We start from the raw sequence: 20,619 nt of genomic DNA on the forward strand, positions 1-20,619 counted from the left end.
TCCAAGATGAGAAAAATGAGACCCAAGAAAGCCAAACAAGTTTTACACAGAGCTAATGAGTAGCAATGCTGGCAAAGAATTGAGGTCTTCTGATTCTTTTTCGTTAAACACTCTGGGACAGCACTATACCAGGTGCCCTTGAAGAACCCAAAAGAAACACACATAAGTTTCCCTATCTTCAAAGAGCTTAGGATGTTGCTTAGGTGATATGAAACACAAGAAAAAGAAAAATATAAAAACAGGATGCGAATTTTTTTTAAGTGCCAAATTATGCTCTACAAAAATACATAAGGCCTTTAGGGAGCTGGGATGGGAGATTAGAAGCAAAAAACAAAAAAGGAACCAAACAGCAAATCAGTAATTGTTGAAGTGGTAACTGAAGGAAAAATGATTTTTATGACTTGTGTTCAGAATGGCCTGAAGTGTAACTTAGGAGGAATTAATAACTGTAACCTAAAAAAAAACTAAAAAAAAAAAAAATATGGATTGCTTTATATAGTTATGAAAATGAAAATAAAAGGGCAGATCAGGAAGTCCATGTTTGCAAAATTACTTCAAATTACAAAAGGACCAGTTACAATATATAACTAACAACAAGTTGCACAAGTTCCAAGAGTAAGACGTTTACAAGGCAGATTTGGCTCTCTGATTTCTACCAACAACCACTGACTGAACTGTGCTGATGAAAACAAAACCACAGAATGAAAGAATTCTATTTTCCAGAGAATTTTGAGATCTTTTTTTCTTTTAGGAAAAAAAAATCAACTTGGTCTACAATCTACCAATCAACCTGCTATACAAACCATAAAACTACAATGTCCAAAGACATGATAAACTATTCATGAACATATCACCAGCAAAAGTCCTACTTACCAATCAGAGCCAGTATATTTACAAGATCTCATTCACCATTTACTCATCAGACACTTTACTGGCTTGGCTGCCTCCAGTTCCAACCACAAGCACTTTACCAAAATATCCTTCAAGCCAGGCACAGTATCTTAAAGTCAATGTTACACTTCATCATACCAGTATTATACAGAACCCTGAGATAATTACATGAAAATCTCCAAAATCACCAGCTGAATAACAACTATTAGGTAAAATGACTTGTTAGATTTGTAAACGTTTTACAGAAAGTTTTAGACCTATATACAAAAAAAAGCTGGTAATGATTTGCATTCTCTATAATCTTAAAAAAAAAAAAACACTACAGACCAGGAATCAAAAATAGCTTTACACAAACAAGAGCAAAATTGTAGGTTTTGCTGAGGGCATCAGCAACTTAATTTAACCCCACTTCATCAGGAGCAGGAAGCCACGCTGCTGTTTTCATCAGAGTTACTAGGAAACAAATAAGATAAAGGATAGGTTGGTGGGCAGCAGAGTCCACAATTGAAATGAATATTTTGATGCAATTACTGAAAATTCCCAAAGTGTCAATAAGAAAACCCATCCAGGGCTGCCTCGAAAGGAGTATATCTACAACTGAGTCAGTAGTTTAAGGGAAGGAAAGACATATTGGAGCTTGGGATTGTTTTTTCCCCTTGTCTCGCCCCTCCTCCCTTCCCCCACCTAAACAGGAAAGAAAGCGCGCCCAGCAATAAACACAGGCCAGTGCTCACAGTTTGTCACCACAACAAACTGGAGGTTAGACCAGCGCTCCTGGAGACCGAGCCCCACGTCTTGGTTGCTAGGCACAAAAAGGGCCTCCTTCCCACAGACGTGTGAGCAGTGCAGGCCTTACCCAAGAGTTTTGGCTGTTTCCTCACCTTTCCTTTCTTTTCTTTTCTTTCTTTTAATGAAAGCTTTGGGAAAGTGGCGACAGACAGCCAAAGTTTCCCTCAGAGCCAGATCTCCAGATCTGCCTTGCACAGACAGACATTAGGTGGGCTGGTCCCACGGAGTCTCCACCATCATTACAAATTACAAACCACGATAAAGCGCCTTCGCGGGAGGACGGGGAAGCTTCCACACCCACCCCACCACCTCCGTCCTTTCCAGACAGCGCTTCCTGGTCCCAAACCGCACAAACCACCCACAACCACGGTGATAAGCAGAGCGGTGACATACACACGCACAAGCCACACACTGGGAACCTGCCACGACAGCCGGGGAAAAACCGGCCGGGTGAGGAGACGCAAGGCGGCCCCCTGTCACTTGAGGACAACAACACGCCCAGCAGAGAAGTGGCAGGAGACTGGGGGAGTTGCCCCGAAAACGAGCCCGGAGCCTCCCCAGTTTCCTGGGAACGCAACCCCTCGGTGGCCGCGAGCGGCGGGCCGCCGACGCGGCGCCGGGTCCGGGGGGGCCCGCTGAGGGAAGCGCCCCCCACAGGCCGGGCGCCCCGGAGCGCCCCCGGCCGGCCCGGCCCCGCCTCAGGAAGGTCGCTCCCCGCCGAGGCCTCTTCCCGCCCGTCCCCACTCACCGCCGGTGTGTCTGGTTCTCAGCCGCGAGCTGGGGCTGCCGTGAGGAGGCGGCGGAGGAGACGAGATCCGGGGCCCCGCCGCCGGGTCATCATACCCCCCGCGCGAGCCGGCTCGGGCCCCGGCCCCCGCCCCCCGGAGCCGTCCCCGCGCCCGTCCCGCGGGGGGAGCCCCCTCAGCCTCCCGCCCGCTCCGCCGCCCGGCCCCTTGCCGCCGCCGCCGCCTCAGCCCCGCGCGCTCCCGCCTCGGCCTCCCGCTGCCGTCCGGGGCCACCTCCAGGCCCCTCGCTCCGCAGCCGCCGTTGTCGCCAGACCCGATGAGCTGAGCGCCGAGCGGCCGCCCCCATCCGGCCTGCCCCGCCTCGCGGGAACTCTTCACCCGCCCCGCGCCATGACACCTACTGAGGCGGAAGTGCCGAAGAGCGGGCCGATGAGGACTACCGCATAGTACTGGCGGGAGCGGGAGTGGGAGTGGGTGGGCCTCCGTGGGGAGCCAGCCTGGAACTAGTGCGGTGGCAGGATTCCCCGCCCCCTCCGCACGGCGGACTCCGCGGTGATTTAAAGGTGCTTGGTGGCGGTAGGGGGATCCAGCTGTAAAATGTCATCCCAGCCAGTGTGACATCACCACACTCTAGTGTGACACCCCCAGAGATTGGGCAGCGCGCGGGGAGGCAGTGCCTACCCGGGAAGCCCCCCTACTGGTTGAGGAATTACCCCCGTTTAGGCTTTAATGTTTCGTTGCCAACTAGAGACGTTCTAGCAGAGTGACATCCGTGTACGGGATCTGTAAGCCTCCAAGTCCATCAAGAGCGCCTTAGGGGCTCGCCCATTGCCGTCTTGGGAACCTGTGTTTGCATTAAGAGGTGAGAAAGCATAGCTGTGCTCTGAACACAACCCCTCAAAACATGCAGTGAGCGAATGCTGCCGTAATTTTCTTGCCTCTACCAGGAGATGGGAAGGCTGGGTATTCAGGAAACGGACTGCACTGGGCACACAACATTAAGGAAAAATGGACACTGCGTGAAAACTAGGTTACCCTAATAGAAAGACACTTGCCATCTCCCAGGGTCAAGAGATTTTGTAGGACTTCAAATATACCTCCCGCTGTGTAAAATGTTCTAATTCCTAAAGTGGGGGACATTTTTAGGGAGATAGTAGTATGATCTGTTTATTTTTTCCACCCTGCAAGTGCTGGAGGCAGCAATGATCTGAGCCCTAGAAAGTGACTGTCCAGAACCATGGGTATTTGCATGTACTCTTTCAGGAGGGGGGCAGGTGTGGCTAAGACGAGATTCTATCAGGCTGTATTTCTCAGATCTCACTCTTTATACATCCTTGACCTCTTTGGGTCCCCATCTCCTCACACAAAAAACAGATAAGGTTTGTGAAGATGTGCTAAAGTGGTTGTAGTACCTTCGGGTTTCTCTCCTGGCTTAACAACACTGGGAGCAGTTATGTTTTACTGGGCACAGGGAAGGTTATTTCCCTAGAGGACCAGGGCTAGCCAAAGTGTTCAATCCCACAGGGCAGTTTTGTTTGCTTATTTTCACAGAAACTTAGAAAAGGTTTGGGGTAGATATACACTGGGATGACCTGGGAAACATCAAGACATATGGAATGGGTGACCAGGCCTGTGTGGGGAGCCAGGAAAAAGGCAGAACTTGAGTTGTGGGGTAGAACAAATCCTGCTCAAAAAGCAGACTTCAGACACATTGCTTATCATCCCTTGTTCAGTCCATCTCCATGACAGGCCTCTAAGCTCCTACTCTTTTCCAACGCATCTCAAAATTGTTTAGGGAGCCTTTCCTGATTGACCCCCACTTTATTCTAATTGTTCAGTTCTGCATCATTATCTGACTACTTAATTTACTTATTTGTACCTTATTTATTTATACTTGTTGATCTCTATTTTCATTGTTCTTAGGTCATTTCCTCAGTCTGTCTCACTATAAGAACGTCTTAAAATCTAGTAGTTTCCCCTCTGTAATATCATTCATTCATCATCCAACAAACTCCTTGTGTGCCTGCTCTATGCTCGGTATTCTCCTAGACACTGGGTCAGATGTAAGATGAGTAAGACATTGTCTTTTCTCGCAGAGAGCTTTTCTCTCAGAGTAGGGGAAAAAAATGGGTAGAGACATATATAAGACGAATGATGGAGTCAGGGAACACCTTCAGAGAGCATGATATGGCCAAAGAAGTTTCAAAATTTAATGTAGCTGGAGTTCATTTGTCCATTCAGCAGATATCTTTTGAGTATCTTCTGTGTGCCAGGCACTATATTAGAAATTAAAGATACAAAGAAGAAAAGGCATGGTCCATGCCCTGAAGCAGCTTACAGTTCAGCAGAGAAGTGGCAGAATATGGAATTAGTAAAGGAGGTTGAGTCAGATTTTGAAAGGCAATAAAATGCTATTAGAGGTTTGATCAGACAGCTAATATGAAGGAATCTGTGCTTTAAAGAGAGAACTGGTGGCAGTGAGGTGAATGGCTGGCTGGAATGGGTGAAGACTAGAGAAAGAGAGCCTACCTAGGAAACTATGATGAGGGTTTCATCCAGCAGGGAACATGGAGAGAAGGGGCAGAGATGTGAGCTATTTCCTCCCAGACAAAGTCAGGGCAGCTGGAGAGGGGGATGGAGCTGTTGCCAGTTGGAAGCACTGAAGTCTCATGTAGTGTGTGACATCCCTCTAGGACCTGGAGCCTAGATTCAGTGTTAGAAGTCAAGAAGTCACTTACTCAGGAGCTTCGGTACTTAAAGCCAAGTAGAAGTTGATCGAAAGGCTGTGTCTTGAGGGAAGCTGAATCAAAAAGCTAGGCAAACTATCCAAACAAGTAGTGAACCCAAGGGGCCAGGAAGAAAAAGAAAATTCAGGTAGAAGCCAACAGCTGTAAAACTGGGAAAACCAGATGAGACTGAAGGTCTGAAGTAAAAGATAGGAGGCAGAACATGGAAAAATCCTTTGAACCAACACGGGGGGAATCCTCAATGATTTTTTTAATCTAGTCTCCAAAAATCTTTTTATTTGGAAATAATTTCAAATGTATAGAAAAGTTGCAAAATAAGAAAAAGAGCAGCCATATAACCTTCAGTCAGATTCACTTAATTAACATTTTTCCCCTTTTGCTTTAACGTTTGCAATCTCAGATACGTAGATAGATAACACATGCATACTCACACTTTTTTTTTCTGACCATTTGAAAGTATATTGCATACATCATGCCCCTTATCCCTTAATACTTCAGTGTGTTAAGAATAAGTACATTCTTTTACATACACAAAATATACAATTATCAATTCTACGAAACTTAACATTGATATAATACTTTAATCTACCACCTATCTTCCAAATTTTGTCAATCCAACAATGTCCTTCTTACCTTTTTTTTCCCTTCCAGTACAAGACCCAGTTTAGGATCATATATGCACTTAATTGTCACGTCTCCTTAGTTTCCTTTAATCTGAAACAGTTTTTTTAGCTTTTCTGGGTATTTTTAAGAATACAGTCTTTGATATTTAAAAAAATACAGTCATACACTGCATAATGACATCTTGGTCAATGACGGCCTGTATATACACTGGTGCTCCCATAAGATTATTACCATATAGCCTAGGTGTGTAGTAGACCATACCATCTAGGTTTGCATAAGTACACTCTATGATGTTTGCCCAACGACAAAATCACCTAATGATGCATTTCTCAGAATGCACCCCTGTTAGAGGGGGTGTGACTGTACAGGCCCTTTTGTTTTTTTTAATAATAGAGTGTTCCTCATTTTAGGTTTGTCATTTATGTTTGTCTCTTGTTTATTCATTATTAGATTCAGGTTATCCGTTTCTAGCCAGAATACTACATAAGTGTTATTGTGTCCTTCTCAGGATATCACATCCAAAGTCAGATGATGTCTCTGTCCCTCATTGGGTGATAATAATTTTGACTCACCTTGTTGAGGTGTCTGATTTCTCCACAGTATATTTAATTTTTTTTCCTTGTAATAAGCAATCTGTTAGGAGACACTTTAGACCATGCAAATATACTGCTCCTCATTAAACATGTTCCCCTAGATTTACCATCTATTGATGATTCTTGCCTGTACCAATCCTCCCTTAACTCTTGTTAATGAATAAATTAATTTAAGGGCCGGCCCGGTGGTGTAGTGGTTAAGTGCGCACGTTCCGCTTCGGCAGCCCGGGGTTTGCCGGCTCAGATCCCGGGTGTGGACATGGCACTGCTTGGCAAGCCATGCTGTGGTAGGCGTCCCACAAATAAAGTAGAGGAAGATGGGTACAGATGTTAGCTCAGGGCCAATCTTCCTCAGCAAAAAGAGCAGGATTGGCAGCAGGTGTTAGTTCAGGGATAATCTTCCTCAAAAAAAAATTAATTTAGTTGTCTAGTTACTAATGATATAGACTGGTTTATAATTCCTTATTCTCCTTAATTATTTGGTTGCTGAAATTTTCCCAGATTCAGTCAGTGGGTGCCTTTTCAAGTTCCTGGATTTTTTTTTAGCATGTCCCCATAATGAGATGTTCCAGATTCATCTTGTACTTTCCCTCCGCAAGTCCTATAATAGCCATTTCTCTGAGAAGTCCTGGTTCCTTTCATGAGGAATTATATTAGAAAACAACATCTGGGCACCAGGCCCACAATGATTTCTTATAGGATGTTTTTTGCCTTGGGTATGAATGTCAACCCTGAATGGACAGTTTCCCTACTCATCCCTTCTCCTAGGGTAGCAAGGCTGAGGTTTCCCCAGGATTTTTCTTTCCAGGACTCCTTAGGGTATCTTTAGCAAAGAAAGCTTGGGAAGGGGTATGTGGCAGACATTGTTCATTGCCTATTCACTGAATAGTTAGGGTTAACTAACTGCTGTAGCAAACAACCCCCACATCTCAGTGGCTTAACACAATTAAGTTTTATTGGTTGCCCACATTGTCAGTCTATTGTAGGTGCTAGAGCAAAGTACCAGAGAGAAGAGGGTTGCTCTGCTCCATGAAGTCATTCAGGGGTTCAGGCACCTTCCATCTAGATTCTTGCAACTTCACTATTCCTTGGAACCTTGGATTTCTCCACTGCATGCTTAGCATCCGGCCAGAAAAAAAGGAAGGAGGAAACATAGATGACTTGTGTGGGAAGTTTTTATAGGCCAGGCCTGGAGGTAGCAAACACATACATCTATTCTGCACACATTCATCGGTAGGAACTCAAGAACATGGATGCTGCTAATTGCAGAGAGGTTAGGAGATGATGTAATCCAGCTGTGTGCCCAAGAGGAAAGGAGATATGATTTAGTAGAAATTAAGCCAGTCTCTGCCATACTTATCCAATAGCCATTCCCTATTTTACTTCCTCCCTATTAATAGAACACAGTTTTGTTCAGATAGAATGAAGATCCTTTGATTTCAAGGAAGGTAAGTTCCTTCCCCCAAATCAGGAGATAAATCACATTTGATGTAAACCAATCCTGGTAATTCCATTTCTCTTTCCCAGTGATTGGTCTAGGAGTGGGTATAGGATTCAGTTCTGGTCAATGAAATATGAAAGGAAGTCTGCTGGGAGGCTCCTACAAAAATTTTTCTTGTGTGTAAAAAAGATAGCACCTTAAGAGAAGAAATTCTTTTGCTCCTGCCTCTTTTTGCTGAGACAAAGTAATGAAGACAAGAGGCCTGGAACTACCATGGCCATCTTGTGACCATAAATGCAACAGCAAATAGAGATGAAGATAAACAGTCAACATGCTGATGACAACAGAGGAGATGGATAGAAAGAGTGGGTCTTTGATGACATAGTTGAGCTTCTGATTAAACCTGGTACTACCTACTTCTGGACTTCTTTTTAAGTAAATGCGTTCTTATATTTTAAGAATACTGTTAGACAAGTTTCTATTATTTGCAGCCAAAATCAATCTTAACTGATACAGGAGAGAACTAGGAGAGATTTTCTAGAAGAAAGAGCTAATCTCTGGTGTCCAAATGTTCTGAGAAGTAAAGGAGAATAAGAATTGAAGAGTGGCCAGTGGATTTGGCAATTAGAAGTCACTGCTGATCTTGTTTTAGTAGCATAGTGGGGGCAGAAGCCAGCCCTGGTGGTCTAGTGGGTAAGATTTGGTCTCTCATTGCCACAGCCTGGGTTCATTTCCTAGTCAGGGAACCACACCACCCTTCTGTCACTTGTCATACTTTGGCAGCTGCATGTTGCTGTGATGCTAAAAGCTATGCCGTTGGTATTTCAAATACCAGCAGGGTCACCCATGATACCAGCAGGGTCACCCATGGTAGACAGGTTTCAGCAGAGCTTCCAGACTAAGACAGACTATGAAGAAGGACATGCCACCCACTTCTGAAGAAACTGGCCATGAAAACCCTATGAATAACAGCGGAGCATTGACTAATATAGCGCCAGAAGGTGAGAGGATGGCACAAAAAGACCAGGAAGGGTTCTGTTCTGCTATATACAGGGTTGCTAGGAGTTGTAATCAACTCGCTGGCACTAACAACATAAAGGGGGCAGAAGCAATATGGTTCCTATATAGGATATTTCATGGTATGAGGACTGACAAACTGGGAAGGATGGTTTGGTCCAACTTGGTGATAGAATCTATTCTGGTCATTTCCATATTCAGTTCTCAGTATCCAAGGAGGCTTCTTGGGTCTGCAGTCCACTTCACCCACATCTGGGAAATCATGAACTGAATCATTTTGACTGCTCTATCACTTCTTACAGGAATAAGCCAGGAAAAGTTGTTCTGGTCCCTTACCTGGTTTCATGAAGGGCAAATCCAGCATGCATGAAGTGGGTTAGACTCGGACTTTTAAAAATTTTGTATCTTCCAAGATTTACTGACTGTATAATAAGTCCCAGGCACTGAGTCGGACAGAATAAAAAATGAATAAAGCACATTCCTTGCCCTCAAGGGCCTCACAATCTAGTTAAGAAGACAAATTAGGAACAATTATCACAAGATTGGTCCTCAAAGTGGTATTATAAAAGCTGAGGGATGTAACGGTTAACTGTGTCTAAAGGTCACTGTGGAAGCTTCCAGAAGTATCACCATTGACTGAGCAGGGACTTAAAGAAGATAACACGACTTCTGCTGGGCCATCAGTGAGATGTGATTTGTTTTTAGTAACTATCTTAAGTATATTTTTCATGCAAAATGTGAACAGAGAATAAATATGCCATTGTATTATCATACACAAGGGACATGAGCTCTTAAGTATGACAGGTACTCTCTTGAGAAGAAGAGGTTATTGGTCTGTGCTAGGCTGCCAGAGAGCTGTGGGGTTAGAAACTAAAATCAGGGCAGAGATGAGTGTGGTATACAAAGCTGAGAAGTGAAGCCCCCACCTGCATAGGAACCCGTCCAGGGTAATCAGGTGAGTGAGTACTCTCCACTTCAGCAGGAAGGTCCTCTATATTGTGAGAGGGCTTTGTCTCCTCACTGCCTCCATACTTCCCTCCTCCCCCAGCATCTCCCCGCCAAAGCTGGGTTGGTTGCTGGGTGTTTGACTGCAGGTAGGAATCTGACTTGCCTGCTCTCAAGTTTAAGTTTTGCTAGTCTTTTTCCTTTTTGCATCAGAATAGGACATTTTAGGGACTGGGTCCCAGCAGAAACGATGGCTTTGGTGGAATAGGAGTCTGGATGAAGGCCATGCCTGTGGGATTAGAGAGGAAGAGTCAAATACAAGTAATTAGAAGAAAAAGAAGGTGAAACTGGAGAGGGGTGGTGGTTGCACAACGTTGTGAATGCACTAAATGCCACGGAATTGTATACTTTAAAAATGGTTAATTGTACGTTATGTGAATTTCAACTTGATTAAAAAAAAGGAGAGGATGGGAGGTTTGCAGGATTTAGAGATAATGGGCAAGAGACTTTACCCTGTAATTTTCCTAATTTTCAAGGGTCAACCCAGAGACTATTCTGGGGGAAGAGCAAATACCTTGAATACTCATACAACCCGTGTTTACTCCTCCTCAGACCCTCGTCCTCCCCACTTAATCATTTCTGTTTCCCCTCTCATCCACACATAACCATCTTACTCTCTCTCGTTTTCTTCATATACTAACCCATTATTCAGCAAAACCAATGAATAGTGCTTTTCTCTCTCTTTCCCTGGATCATCATCATCATTTCTCATTATCCTGCCTCTGCCATTCTCTAGCTTCTTACCTTTTCTTTGACCACTCTTACACAAGCTATCAGCACCTGCATTTCATATATCTTTCCCTATCATCTCTTCTAAGCAAAATCCAAAGGCAAAACAAATGCTCTGGGAAGGCACAGAGAGACCCACAAGGGAGAGGGCAATGCATCAGAACAGGAACTCAAAATTTAATAATGGAGTATTTGTGCTAAGTCATTTTGGACTTCCTACAAACTCGGAAATCAAAAAGCCCTAATGAAGTGTCCCTTGCCTAACACAATTCCTGACATGTGGTTGGTACTAATAACTATTTTGCTGAGTAAATTACTGAGTCTTTATTCACAGTGCTCAAAGCATCAGAATTCAGTTAACTATAGAACAGAGTTTAAGAAATCTCAAAATAACAATCTTCATCTTTGGCTGTGAATTCAACTTAAGTTTTTTATTAGTACTTTTGGAAATTCACTTTTATAAAGTCTGTAAGCTGTCACAAGTGGTTAGCAAGTGGTTCTCTCCGCTGGGGTGGGGTAGAAGGAGATGCCCTATCAAAACCCTAGACGGCAGATTCTCTGATGTGAAATAGGCTTCTGTCTGAAAGAAAAAAATTGTATGCTGAGTTTGCTAAGATCTACAGTAACTTTTATTACAGTATATTGCTATAATTGTTCTATTTCATTATTAATCATTGTTAATCTCTTGCTGTACCTAATTTATAAGTTAAACTTTATCAGAGGTATGTACATATAGGAAAAAACATAGTATATAGAGGTTCAGTACTATCCATGGTTTCAGGCATCCACTCGGCATCTTGGAACATATGCCCATGAGAATAAAGGGGGACTACTGTATTACAACTTGGTGAATTAAACAAAAAGACTCAATTCAGACTGAATTTGACTATGCTCTGTTCTCCATTGTATCTTATGGATCTCTCCTCATAGATGCAGATATTCAAAGATCAAGACTAATGTTATTCTCTATAAAATTTTATAGTTAAAACTTCAGAGGCCAGCCCTGTGGCCAAGTGGTTAAGTTCCCACACCCCACTTCTGTGGCCCAGGGTTTCGCCAGTTCGGATCCTGGGCACAGACGTGGCACCGTTCATCAAGCCATGCTGAGGTGGTGTCCCACATAGCACAACCAGAAGGACCTACCACTAGAATGCAGAACTATGTACTGGGGGGTTTTGGGGAGAAGAAGAAGAAAAAAAAGATTAGCAACAGATGTTAGCTCAGGTGCCAATCTTTAAAAAAAAAAAACAACTTCATAATAATTTAAAAAGTAAGTAGTCTTTAATAAATGAAATTTTTTACTAAAGAGTCCTAGTCACTCAGGAAATGTAACCTCTAACCCCAAGGCTTGTGTTGACTCAAAGCAAGTAAAACATTTTTTCTCTTCAGTATGTAGTTATAAAACATGTCTATTATAGGAAATACTGTTAATTCATAAAATATTCCAGTTATTTACTTGTATTGTAAATAAACTTGCTCATTTTTTCTTATTCCTTTCTTCATTCCCCCAAAATATGTGTATCTGTCTCATATCTTTGGGTATATATACATATAGAGAGAGAGAGAGAGAGAGAGAGAGAGAGAGTTATATATACACTTCTCCTTTGTGAAAGCTTCAGTGGAGGAAAAAGTATGTCTTTCTCCCTGTAGCTGCTCATGCTAAAGACGTAATGCTAATACATTTGTATCTAAACACACTGTAAAGCCCGTCTTCTAAAAATCCCAGTTCAGCTCACCAATATCTCTCATTGCGGCAAAAACTTCCTAACTGGTGTTCCTGCTTTCATTCCTGCCCCATTCTCCATCTGTTGCTTTTAAATATATATATATCAGATCATTTCACTCTCATTAAAGCTCTCTAATAGCTTCCCATTACACTTAGACTAAAACCCAACCTTCTTACTTTAACCTCTAAGTCACTTTTTTTTTTTTTTTGAGGAAGATCAGCCCTGAGCTAACATCTGCTGCCCAATCCTCCTCTTTTTGCTGAGGAAGACTGGCCCTCAGCTAACATCCGTGCCTGTCTCTCTCTACTTTATAGGTGGGACGCTTGCCACAGCATGGCTTGCCAAGTGGTGCCATGTCCGCACCCGGGATCCGAACCAGCAAACCCCGGGCCGCCCAAGCAGGACGTGTGCACTTAACCGCTGCGCCACCAGGCCAGCCCTCTAAGTCACTTCTGATCCAACTTCTGCTTCCCTCTCTGAGCTCCTCTCCTCTTCCTTTCCCCCTCTGACACATGTGTTTCTTGACATTCCTTGGGCACAAAGCCCATTCCTATCACACAGTCTTTGCACTGATGCTATCCCCAGGTCTTTACCTGGCCAGATCCTTTTCATCACTCAGGTCTCAATTTAAGTGTCAGTCCCACAGAGACACCTTCTTTGACCTGTATCTGAACTCCTCCCTACCCCCATTAGCCAGTTTTATTTTCTTCTTAGCACTTACCATGATCTGATATTTATTTATGTAAACTGCCTGTCTCTCTCCTTTGAAATGTAAGCTCCATGTGTGCAGGACATTTTCTGTCTTATTCACTATTTTATATCCCCAATGTCTAGAACACATGCCTAGCACATAGTAGGCATTCAATAACTATTTGTTGAATGAACAAATGAATGAATGAATTTATGGACACTAGTTTTCTCATGGGACAGTTGTAAGATTTAGAGATAATAAAGTGTCTGCCAAGCTAAGCTTTCAATAGTTGTTTGCCGCTTGAGGGCTAAGAACTCTGCTTTATTCCCTGTTTGAGTCATCTAGAGTGAAGACAGGGTTCTGAAGGAGGAAATGAAGCCGTGGAGATGTGGGAGAGCATGGAAGCCCCTTGCTCTTTCCTCATACCTTGCCTTATGCGTCTCTTCCATCTGAGGTATATCCTTTTATAATAAACTAGTGATCTACTAAGTAAAATGTTTCTCTGAGTTCTGTGAGCTGCTCTAGCAAATTAATCAAACACAAGGAGGGGGCTGATGGATCCTCCAATCTATAGTTGGTCAGTCAGAAGCACAGGTGACAACCTGGACTTGCGATTGGCGTCTGAAGTGGGGGAGGGAGGGCAGTCTTGTAGGACTGAGCCCTTAGCCTGCGGGATCTGATGCTATCTCCAGATAGAAGGTGTCAGAACTGAGTTGAATTACAGGACACCCAGCTGGTCTTGGAGAATTGTTGGTTGGCAGGGCACCCCCGCTACCAATTTAGGAATTGGGTGCTCAGAACCTTTTAGCAGGTTTTCTCCAAACTTTATATCCCTGACTGCCTACACACCAGGAGTCTGATCCCACCCTGAGGCTTTGTTTAGACATAGTCTGATTAGTAGAGTGATTGAGCTTGACCCAATTTTCTTGGTTCCTCAAAGGGACCTTTCAGTGAGCACATTAAGAATAGGATTGTAGCACTGGGGATAAACTCTTCATCCTCCACTCCCTAAACTTACTATAAATTGATGAGAGGATTCAAGATTGGTAAAATAGCTGTAATACAATAGTGTTTTCAATATGTGAATATGGTAAGGGAAAGGCTAACCCAAGGCTAGCTAGAAGTTTTGTGTGATTGAAAGATGAATCAGTAAACTATCTGTCCAGGAAAAGAACAAAACCCAAGATTCTGGGAGCTTTCTGTGATCCAGTGGGTCAAGGATGTGTTCGAAGAAGAGAAAGTTCCCCAGGAATGAGAGAGTCGAGGTGGAAGAGTATAGTTAAATAAAAGCATTGTGGTCAAAATAAAGGCAAGCATAACCATTCTGAGAATCCCCCCACAGGCAGTCACAGATTCAGATAATTACAAGAGCAAGCAGAATTGTTCTGTGCCAATGTAGGTGGGACGTCATGAGGAAGAGAAATGGGGAAGCGCCGGGAACACAAGACAAAACAGCTTGTTGTGGTGGCAGGAAGGTTGAGGGGTGGGAAGCAGGCTGGCAGACTGACAGCTGCTCACTAACGGTAGCACCAAAAATATGTGCACCTGGACCTCCAGATGGAATTTCTCCTGCTTGAGAATCATTCCAAGAAGGCAGAGAACTGTCTCCCTGGGAGTGGACTTGAGATAGAGAACCCAGGTCCAAATCCCTTTTCTTGAACAAGCAAACTCACTTATCTCCTGTTTCCTACCACAAAGGGCAGTCTGGGTCAGGAGTGAGGGATGGTCCCCCAAAGCCAGCCAGGCAGATTTTCTTCTCTAAAGGGACTTAAGTCACTGTAGTCTCATTGTGAAAAAGTACAAGTTTTCCCACAGATCATGAAACAAATAACTAATTGATCTCTAGGGAACTTCCTTTCTCCCAGGATCTTCAAGCCTAATTGCAAGATCTTAGATCTATGGGGTCATCCTTAGATTCTAAAAATAAATTAACTACTTAAAGATATACGCAATGCAGCCTTTTTATTTTTTATTTTCTTTTGAGGAAGATTAGCCCTGAGCTAACATCTGCCGCCAATCCTCCTCTTTTTGCTGAGGAAGACTGGCCCTGAGCTAACATCCGTGCCCATCTTCCTCTACTTTATATATGAAGACTGGCCTTGAGCTAACATCTGTGCCCATCTTCCTCTACTTTATATTTGGGATGGCTGCCACAGCATGGCTTGCCAAGTGGTGCCATGTCCGCATGCGGGATCTGAACCAGCGAACCCCGGGCCGCTAAAGTGGAACGTGTGAATTTAACTGCTGCGCCACCGGGCCAGCCCCCAATGCAGCCTTTTTATATGAGAGTGTTGAGAAATCAAACAAATAAGGAAACTGCTAATGTCTATTATAAGAAGCCAGACATTTACTTTAGAATAGTATGGAATTTTTCTGTTAATAAAACACAAACATGCCACCAACAACTAAATGCCTCAAAGCCCTTTGCTTCTGTTCCCCCATCTGAATTCACACAGATCCTACTTCAAGGAATGCGTGTGATACAGCATGTGCCAAGAGAGGACAAGTTCCCTTGTTCCTAGAAGATAACACCAATCTGGGGACCCTGGTACTGAAGGCTACCTTATCTCTCCCAGACACCTTGGGTAGCACAGAACTGAGGCAGCTAGAAGTCAGGCTAAGCCTTGCCCACACAGCTTAGTAAATATTTATTAACTTATCACACAAGGTGGTTTTCCATGTGTTTACATGTACCATTCTAATGATGTCCTCTGAACTTAATGAATCTTCAAGGTATTTGAATACTAGCCTCTTCTTCAGAAAGGATGGTAAGGAATCCTTTCTGAAGGGCAATTTGCATGATTTGCATCAAGAACATAAAACTGTAATCCCACTTCCAGTAATTTACTCTAAGGAAATAAACAAAATGCCATGATATATGCATAAGGATGTTCATTGTAATATGTAGAATCGTGAAAACGGGCACACAAAATTTTGAATAATATGGAAATGGCTTAAGATATACTATGATAGGGTATTATACAACTATTAAAATCATATTTGAATAATACGAAGAAATGCTTAAGATACTGTTAAGAAAGTAAAATGCAGAATATAAAATTATATACAGTATTACCCCAATTTTGAAAAAAATTTACCTATTTAATATTTACATCCACAGAAAAAGACTGGTAGAAAACAACTGATTTACATGGAGGAATTATAATTGATTTTTTCTTCTTTATATTTTTATGATGTCCAGTTTCTTGTTTTATATACAGAATAATTTTTTTTTTAAAGAATTAGAGGCTAAGAGAACCAATATTTGAATTACCCCTCATGTGGTAGGCACTCAGTTAGCAACTTTACCAATCATCTAACCTCCACGACAATCAGAGAGGGAGGTATCAGTCCCTGGTTACCAGATGAGGAACTGGGGCTCTGCTATTTAAGCATGCTCTGTCTGCCCAGTGTGCCCTGGACTCAGGCCCAGGACAATGGCCATGTTTCCTGCTGCCCCACACGCCTCCCCTACTGCGGCTCCTAGTGGGCCCACGGGAAGGTCACCGACAAAACAGAGCCGTATATGGGTCGCCCAAGAACACGGCCTTATTTTGCTTTCTAAATTCTTCCTATCTTCCTCCAAAAGTAGAAAACTTCTTTTTCCTGAACAAGATACAGAGGCTTCTTCATTGCAAAGACTCAAGGCTCCATTCTGAAGCAGTTTTTAATCCATGTGCCCAGTTCTACATGCCTGTGCCCCCTCTCTGAGCCTATGGTATCTGCTGTCCTGCTTACTGGTTTGGCATTTTGTCAGGCTGTGAGCAGAAGGACAGGGTAGAACTGCACACCCCCACCCCTTCCACCAGCTGGCTCTTTGGTCTCTGCCCTGGATACTAAAACAAACAGGCTGTGTGCTCTGGCTCCCTACTCAATCCGAGGGGGGTGCGGGGGGAGCAGCAAATATCCCAGCTATGTGAACAATCAGGAATATCTGGCAGCACATTTGATCTTTTGTAACTTTATTTCAGCCAAACGGTCAGGGCCTCTAGGCAGCTGGGAGGCCTGACGTATCCTAAGCCTAATGTTCAGCTGGGTTTCAGGTACTGCCCTGGTGAGGGGTGCCCAATGCCCCAGCTGGCTCTGTTCCAGATAGGTCCCCAGTGATACTAACTGCAAACTCTCATACAGGCAGACGTGGAATTTTTCTCCACTGTTCCAAGGCTCTTCATCCCTTCCTGTTCCCTCCCAGAGGTAGAGACAGGAAGTCATTTGAATGGGGTCACAGCAAGTCAGTGACATTCAGAATTGGAACATGCTGCCTGGATCATCACTTTATCCTCCAGCACCACAGTTCCTAACTTAAAAAACAGACCTACCTGGGGACTTTTATCTAGGAAGAAGGAAAGGGGACAGGGAGAATGGCACATGACGCTCAAAATAACAATGGGAATAACTTGGTCCTTTTTGATTCAGACTATCTCTTTCTACAGCTACATAAGAGGATTCCATGTTCCAAAAAGTTAGAGAAATACTGGGTTAAACAGATTAAGTTACTGCAGGACTTCTCAGAACCTTTAATGTGCTCATGCATATTGTGAAGGAGTTATAATGAAAGTGTTTCCTAAACACAGTTAACTATAAAACCAAGGATCCCATAGGCACTAGGATGAACACACGTTGAGAAGTGTCACTTCCAGGTTAAGCCCGTAAGGATCCTGTGAAAACAGAAAAGTAAGGCCCAAAACAAACTCCCCAGCAGCCAGCAGCCACTATCTTCCAAACTGCAGTGTTGGATCAAACAAAGTTGTCATTCTGTACGCTCCCGTCTATACTTCAGCATAGGGTTTATGGTATTTTTCTACTTGCTGGTCAAAGCCCCTGGAAGAGAACCTTGCGTAGAAAAAGTTCACTGGAGTCAGAAGGTATTTTAGTGCCAGGCCCCTGAACTCAGGAGCCAGAAGAGGGGCAGCCTGGCTGCTGTGAGACAGGGGAGAATCCTGGCCCATCGAAGCGCTCTGGTTCCCTGTGGGTGCTGAGCCGTCATTGTCTCCCCCGGGTACCACGTGGGACCCTACACCAATTTCCTCCTCAGTTTCTCGAGAGAGAAATTCCTCATCTGTAGACCTTAAGTGCAGTGAAAAACCCAAGGGGGCAGTCAATACAGTCACCAACTTCTGGGACTCAGAGAGAGAGGCTGCCCCATCCCATTCTTTGCTACAGAGGTCTGGGAATAGCTGCTGCTTGATCTGCAAAGGCTGGAGGGAGGGTTGCTTCTCAAGGTCCCCAGAAAGGTTCTCATTCTTGGCCTTCTTTGAGTCCCTGTCAGCTTGAGATTGATCAGCATTTTCCTCAAGGGGTTCAAACACGACACCCTGGGTTCTCGGCCTCTTTAGTCTCCTTTTTAATAACAGCCAGAGAAAGCCTGGTTTTCTAGAGGAAGAACTCATGTATTGCTGCACAGAGTCTGGAATCCGGGGCACAGAGAGCCTGGGGCTCAGGCTATCTTGAAAGTAGCCCTTATAGGGCTGTCGACTGACAATGGGCACCACCTGGCAAGGCTTTAATGCTGAGACAAAGGCTCGGAGCTCAGAGTAGGAGGAATGGTCAGAGTAGGGGATGATGTGGATATCGGGGTGGGATCTGCAGATTTTCCGGCTTGTGGGAAGGATGGCAATGGTAGGGTGGGTCTGGTTCCAGTGCAGCATGGCAGAATGGCAGATCTCTACGTGGTCCACAGCATGAATGCGGCCAGCCTTCTCCTCCACTGTGAACACATCTGCCAGGCCCAGCAGCTGCACCAACTCCAGGCGCCGAGGACTCAATACCACCCAGGTCTGAAACTCCAGGGCCAGCTGCTCCAGCAGTGACTCTTTTCCCAGGCTATAGAGTCCTGAATCAACGTTAAAGGGATCGGGGAAAGTAAGAGAAGGAAAAGAATGAAGCTACTGGGGAATCCTAATAAATCAACCAAATGTTTAACTAAAATACACGAAATTAATTGGGCAATCAGGGAGGAGGTGGCATTTGAGCTGAGATGTATGGAGAATGGAGTACAGGGGGGTTAACACAGAATCCACTCATTCATTCAGTTCAACAAAGGTAAGCATCTATCAAGTGTTAGGCCCTGTGAAAACAAACAAAGTTTCAGTCCTCAAGGAGTATAATCTACATGGGGACCCAGAAACAAGGTGGTTAAGGGCCATGTTGGGGAGAGGCACACAGTATTAAGAGGGCATAAAAAAGTATCCACCAGTTGATAGAGTTAGGGAAAGTTTCCTGAAAAATGACAACTAAGCCAAGTCTTCAAGGATGAGTTAAGGTGGCAAGAGAAGGGATGGTAGAGAACATTTTAAGACGGGTCAGTTTGGCGCCACTGAAGTACAAAGGAGAAACTGGTAAGAAATGACACTGGAGAGGGAAGCAAGGGCCATAGAGTAGAGGGCCTTGTATGTACTGCTGAGAAGCTTGGCCTTAATTCTGTAATTGAAGGGGAGCCATTGAAGAGTCTGCAGCAGGAACATGGCTAATTCTAATCACAGGATTAATATGACCAGAGCAGGGCTTTAGGAAAAAAAACTGACAGCAGTGTAATTCAACGGCCTGGAGGAGAAGACACTGAAAGCAGACACACCAGTTAAAAGGCCCAAACAGTACTTACACAGAAAGAAATGGAGGCCTAAATTTGGGTAACGGTTATGGTAACAGATACGGGACATGTTGTTTAATAGTTGTTTTCAGGCTTTTTTTTTTTTTTTAAGGAAGATTTGCCCTGAGCTAACTGCTGCCAATCCTCCTCTTTTTGCTGAGGAAGACTGGCCCTGAGCTAACATCCATGCCCATCCTCCTCTACTTTATATGTGGGACGCCTACCACAGCATGGCTTTTGCCAAGCGGTGCCGCGGCTGCACCCGGGATCCAAACTGGCAAACCCTGGGCTGCTGAGAAGCGGAACGTGCGCACTTAACCACTGCGCCACCGGGCCGGCCCCTAGGCCTTTCCTGAAGGTGTATTTCAAGTCCACCACCAAACGGTGAACTCCTTTAAAGAACTTACAGGTTTTTTAATATCCATCTTGTTTCTCATCATGGTTCAAAACCTCACTCTTTGGGCACACATGTAGCTGATTTTCTTTTCCCTTTCCATTTTCCTCTCCACTCACTTTTTTTTTTTTTTTTTTTTTACTTTTTCTAGGTCCTTTACTACTAGACTGTAAGCCCTCATATCTTATTCATCTTTCTATTCCCACTGCCTATCAGAATACTTGGCACATAGGAGCTTATTATATATTTGCAAAATTAAGCCCTTCTACAGCACCCTCCTAGCCAGCTGTGCTTGTCTGGGAAAACTCTGCATTGAAAACTCCAAGAATAGTTAGGATTGATATTTCTTCATGAGCAGCCAAACAATCCTGAGTAGGGGATATTTCTCAACCAATTTGCTAGTCATGCTAGAAAGTATACAATTTTTTTTCAATGCCTTTGTTTAACCCTACTTTGAAACTCCTTTCAGAATTGGGGTGTATCTTTTTAAAATATTCATCATGGTGTTAAAATTTTTTCCTTTTGTGGATTCATTATAATTTTGGAAAGAGTCAAAAAAGTCATTTAGGGGGGCTGGCCCGGTGGCACAGAGGTTAAGTTCACAGGCTCCACTTTGGCAGCCTGGGGTTCGCCAGT

The 20,619-nt window shown here is 43.9% G+C and overlaps 2 protein-coding genes and 1 long non-coding RNA gene across 22 annotated transcripts in view; 1 reads left to right on the plus strand and 2 right to left on the minus strand.

Annotated features, from left to right (window-relative positions):
- The window catches only part of HIPK1 (homeodomain interacting protein kinase 1), a 49,250-nt gene extending 46,208 nt beyond the window's left edge, over positions 1-3,042 (minus strand). For 12 of the 19 annotated variants that reach the window (XM_070607907.1, XM_070607902.1, XM_070607904.1 and 9 more), the window contains exon 1: positions 2,828-3,042. The gene's annotated coding sequence lies outside the window, so the exon portion shown is untranslated. Of the gene's footprint in view, positions 1-2,428; positions 2,714-2,827 lie in introns of those variants that run through there. The other 7 variants (XM_070607897.1, XM_070607895.1, XM_070607900.1 and 4 more) reach the window with 2 other exon arrangements.
- LOC139081622 (uncharacterized) lies at positions 2,743-13,495 on the plus strand. Its single transcript, XR_011536768.1, has 3 exons — positions 2,743-2,872; positions 3,175-3,288; positions 13,346-13,495. It is a non-coding gene; the product is annotated as an uncharacterized lncRNA (long non-coding RNA).
- A 1,584-nt stretch (positions 13,496-15,079) lies between these two features.
- The window catches only part of DCLRE1B (DNA cross-link repair 1B), a 51,038-nt gene continuing 45,498 nt past the window's right edge, over positions 15,080-20,619 (minus strand). The window contains exon 4 of one of the 2 annotated variants that reach the window (XM_008542135.2): positions 15,080-18,833. In XM_008542135.2, coding sequence (XP_008540357.1) covers positions 17,770-18,833 — 1,064 coding nt within the window. In that variant the 3' untranslated portion in view covers positions 15,080-17,769. The remainder of the gene's footprint in view (positions 18,834-20,619) is intronic. The other variant, XM_008542136.2, reaches the window with a different exon arrangement.

Source organism: Equus przewalskii, unplaced genomic scaffold, assembly GCF_037783145.1.
Source record: "Equus przewalskii isolate Varuska unplaced genomic scaffold, EquPr2 ChrUn-13, whole genome shotgun sequence".
Classification (NCBI taxonomy): domain Eukaryota; kingdom Metazoa; phylum Chordata; class Mammalia; order Perissodactyla; family Equidae; genus Equus; species Equus przewalskii.